Source organism: Camelus ferus, chromosome 1 (genome assembly GCF_009834535.1).
Source record: "Camelus ferus isolate YT-003-E chromosome 1, BCGSAC_Cfer_1.0, whole genome shotgun sequence".
Taxonomy (NCBI): Eukaryota; Metazoa; Chordata; class Mammalia; order Artiodactyla; family Camelidae; genus Camelus; species Camelus ferus.
Window position 1 is genome coordinate 13,937,570 of NC_045696.1, and position 4,484 is coordinate 13,942,053.

Here is a 4,484-nt window from a genome sequence, read left to right on the forward strand (position 1 = left end):
GAGAAAGGGGGACACAGGACAAATGGCGGGAATTGGGCAGAAAGGAGGGACACAGGCCAAATGCAGGAAACCATGCATCACATAAGAACCAGGGGTGCCTGAGCAGAGAAAGAAAAGCAGGAACCTCTGGGCTGACAAGTGGTCACAACATTTGGAGTGACAAATGTCCTGGAGGCCAACAAAGAAACGTGGGAAAAGGGAGGAATCTCCAGTGTCTGAATGTAACTTTTTGATCATTATACTCTCTTTTCAATAAAATTAGCCTTGCAGATGAGAAGTACCCATCATGCACCAACACCATGACACTTCCAATCCAGACAAAACAAGGACAAAACTCCCTCCTCCCTTTGGGAAGGTGGAGCTGGCATGAAAATCAGGGAATATGACCCCAAACCCTTCCTACCCCAATGAATATTCCACCCATTCATTTTTATATCCAATGTAACCAACTTGCCAAAGAAACTCAGGGCAGCTACTCAGCTGAGCCTGCCTGCTCTCCCCTTGAGAGTGCACTATCCATCCCTTAATAAATCCTCACTTTACTTTCTCAGCCTCTGGGTCTTGTCTCTGAATTCTTTCTGGGATGGGACAAGAACCTGGACACTGGTTACATCTACCAGCAACACCATTTCAATCTCCACCCTTAGAAGGAATGCATACCCAAGCAAAGCCAGAATCAGATTCACACACAGCGTATACCAGGAAGAAAAGGAGGGACATTCCTGGTTGTGATGGGATGGTCATTAATGCAAAATTGTCATAGCACTAGTGACATAAGAGTAGTTTACTGGCTTTGTGTTATAACAGAAATTATTATAGCGCCCATAAATGTAATACGCGTGAAACCATGCAGCCGCAATTACAGAAATGATGATTGAGGTAATACTACGCAAATGAGGGAGTAGAAATGTAGGAATGATGGCCTTGTAGCTGTTAACACCTATTGCTGAGAGTATATAAATGCCACAGTCTAGGAGGTAGAAACAAACTTAAGACATTCTTAGTGTAATTCAGCTGAACTCACATCTCCTATCAAGATGTCCTACAGCTGCTGCTCTGGAAACTTCTCCTCCCACTCCCTTGGAGGCCAATTGCCCTACCCAGGCTCCTCCTATGGCTCCTCCTACCCCAGCAACCTGGTCTACACCACTGACCTCTGCTCTCCCAGCACCTGCCAGTGGAACTACTCTGTCTATAGTGGCTGTCAGGAGACCCGCTGTGAGCCCACTAGGTGCCAGACATCCCGTGTAGTGTCCAGCCCCTGCCAGACATCCTGCTACTGCCCCAGGACTTCCACGTTCTGCAGTCCCTGCTGGACAACTTATGCTGGGTCTCTGGGCTCTGGGTCAAGAGTAGGCTGCTCCCTGGGCTATGGGTCCAGAAGCTGCCATCCAAGCTATTTTGAGTTTTGGCCAATCTGTGGATTTGGGTTCTAGACATTAACTTATTGATTGTCCAGATCTTTTTGCAGAAGGTCAACTGTTTTATTATCATGAGAAAAAACTCTCTTCATGGTCTCCAAAGACTAGTTCCTCACCCACTCTGTGGCTACCCAGCCTAGCTTACAGATTGATCCTTGCAGAATGTTTCTTGCAGAATTTAAGAAACCTAAATTTAAATTATACAGCTGCATTGGAGATAGAAATCATCCAAATATTATATAGCCCTCAAAAATTAACACTATCTAAATATCATTAATAAATACATTTATTCCAGCATCCATATATGTTGTCATTATTATAATTATTAGTTATTGCCCAGGGGTTTCTTCTGCTGTTTATTGGGTTTATATATGTAAGATATGAGTTTGCTTTACAAAGCAAGCTTTCCAATCCTAGAAATTGAGGGATTTGAAATAAAATTGTTTGTCTTTAGGTGGTGGTGGTTTTTTTTTGGCCATTTTATATAAACAGTATAAATAAACATCTCAAGAGCTATAAAAGCCTCATTCTTTCAATCATGTGAGTCCTTATAGCTCTCTTCACAGGAGAAGTAAAGCATTGGTGGATAAATATACAGAGAGAAAGCACAAAATGCAAAGAGACTTCAGAGAGAAAAATAAGATTTAGATATACTGCTAGGTTTGTACATAAAACAAAAATCAAATATAAATCTAACTTGCAGCTATATATTTTTACAAAATACCAAATATAAAACTTGAGTAAATCCATTAAGTTCACCTAAAGTTGATTGGTAAAAGTGACCAAATTCATCAATCCTATTGAGTACTTTTCCATGAAATTCATTTATTTACAGTACATAAGGAGGAAGCCAATTATTCTTAGTGTGAAGAATTTTGGCTCAGGATGTGTGGGTTTTTATCTCTGTGCTCTCCAATGGCTCAAACTATATATGGCTGAGAACCACAGCCTTCATATCAGCAAAAAATGGGTGTCCTTTATTTTTATTTTTTATAGTCATGTGCTAAACTTTTATAGGACGCAGATTCCAGAAAATGATACATTGCTGTCAGACAGCTTGAGGAGACAAATCTAATGATAAAAGTGCATTATCTTTATGTTGAGCTAGATAAATGTTCTAAGAGATTTTCGAGTCATTATTTCTTTAGAATTTTAATCAGCACTCAGAGGAAGATCAAGTTTATGTGCTACGTTTCTTTTAAACATGAGGCAATGGGAGCTCAGAGGGAGTCAAGGTCTGGCCAAAGTTCCCAGTCTTATAGAGAAATTGATGTTCACATCTTCCTGAAAGATGGAGACTGCTATAAAAAGCAAAAAAAAAAAAAGTAGTATAGGATAGAAGACAGAAAGTTTGGGAAATAAAATGGAATGGACAAAGCCAAGAGATATAAAGTCACTTGGTATGTTCAGGGAACATTTGGGCAATTATTTAACAATGAATGGAGGGTTTATTTGGGAAATAATGCTAGATAGTATTTCTAATGGTTGCACACACCCCCCCCCATAATTGTGAAATTTGAGTTTTGAAAGAAATTAATCCTGCATTTCCTATCCACCTATTAAATGTACTGGAACAGATGTCTACTAATAATACTCCAGATTTCTTGTCCATTCTAAATAATTTTGGATATACTGTAAAGTAAATATTTTTACCAACCATCTTTATATATAGAAGTGTAACATGGTATTATTTACCAAATATAACTTTTGTCAGCAACAAACTGGGTGGTTCAAATCACTACTAGAACTCTAGTAAAACTGGATAAAGTAATCTGTGCACAAGCATTGGAGTACAACCAGATTAAGAACTGCTAGGTAAAAATTAGGAGAGTTTTAAGTCAACAGAAATGTTGGCATTTGCGCTGCTTTCTTCCTAGAGTTGCCCACTAATTCCAAAAATGTTAGTGGGCTCATAGTGTGAATAAATGCAGTTAGAACCCCTGCATATTATAACGAGCTGGGAATATAGGTACACATTCCAGGGTTTTGAAACATTCTAGGATTGTAAAGACTCTACTAGAATTTTTAGGTTAAGCAAACAGAATATATTTTAAAGGAACCGAAGTCAATCTTCGAATTTCATCCTTCATGATTATATGACAATGTTAGTAATCTTACCCTAGCTTGGTACACTCAGAGTAAATTCTTCTGCAAATAGACTCATTCAGAGCCTCGTATTACCTAGAGTCATTGATTAAAAATTATCAATGCTACAAAAAAGGCAACACAAGACCAAACCAACAGATAACATGGAGTACAAACGAATCTATGGGAGATTCAGATAATGGACATATTAGAAATGCATGGAAAAATAATTGTGGTTATTATCCTTAAGAAATTAAAGACAAGGTTAAGAATTTTAACAGCGTGCTAGAATATATAAAAATGAAAACAAAAAATGCAAAAACTGTAAAATACAGTAACTAGAACAAACAAAGCTCAAGTGAATTCAAAGACAAACTAAAATAGTCTGAAACTGTTAGAGCAGGCAGATAGGTAGATATGAGTAGAGAAAGGGGGACACTGGCCAAATGGCTGAAATTGGGCAGAAAAGAGGGGCACAGGTCAAATGCAGGAAACCATACATCATGTGAGCACCAGGGGTCCCTGGACAGATAAAGAAAAGCAGGAATTTCTGGGTTGACAAGTGGTCACAGCTTTTGCAGTGACAAGCGGCCTGGAGGCCAACAAAGAAAGGTGGGAAAAGGGAGGAATCTTCAGTGTCCAAATGTAACTTTTTGCTTATTATGCCCATCTCAATAAAATTAGCCTCGCAGATTCGAAGTACCCATCATGCACTGACACCATGACACTTCCAACCCAGACTAAACAAGGACAAAAATCCCTCCCTTCTGAAAGGTGGAGTTGGGATAAAAATCAGGCAATATGACCCCAAACCCTTCCCTCCCCAGTGAATATTCCATGCATTCATTTTTTACATCCTATGTAGCCAACTTGCCAAAGAAACTCAGGGCAGCTGCCCACCTAAGCCTGCCCGCTCTCCCCTTGAGTGTACTATCTCTCCCTTAATAAATCCTCACTTTACATTCCTGACCTCTGCGT

At 39.3% G+C, this 4,484-nt stretch overlaps 1 protein-coding gene across 1 annotated transcript; it reads left to right on the forward strand.

Annotated features, from left to right (window-relative positions):
- The first annotated feature begins 900 nt into the window (after positions 1-900).
- Positions 901-1,436, forward strand: LOC106730948 (keratin-associated protein 13-1). The gene has a single exon (XM_014567339.2). It carries the CDS (start codon positions 1,038-1,040, stop codon positions 1,434-1,436), a length of 399 nt encoding a protein of 132 aa, XP_014422825.1. The 5' UTR covers positions 901-1,037.
- Positions 1,437-4,484: the final 3,048 nt, after the last annotated feature.

Excerpts from the sequence above, each read along its gene's own strand:
- LOC106730948 (XM_014567339.2), top strand. The coding sequence starts at position 1,038 with ATGTCCTACAGCTGCTGCTCTGGAAACTTCTCCTCCCACTCCCTTGGA.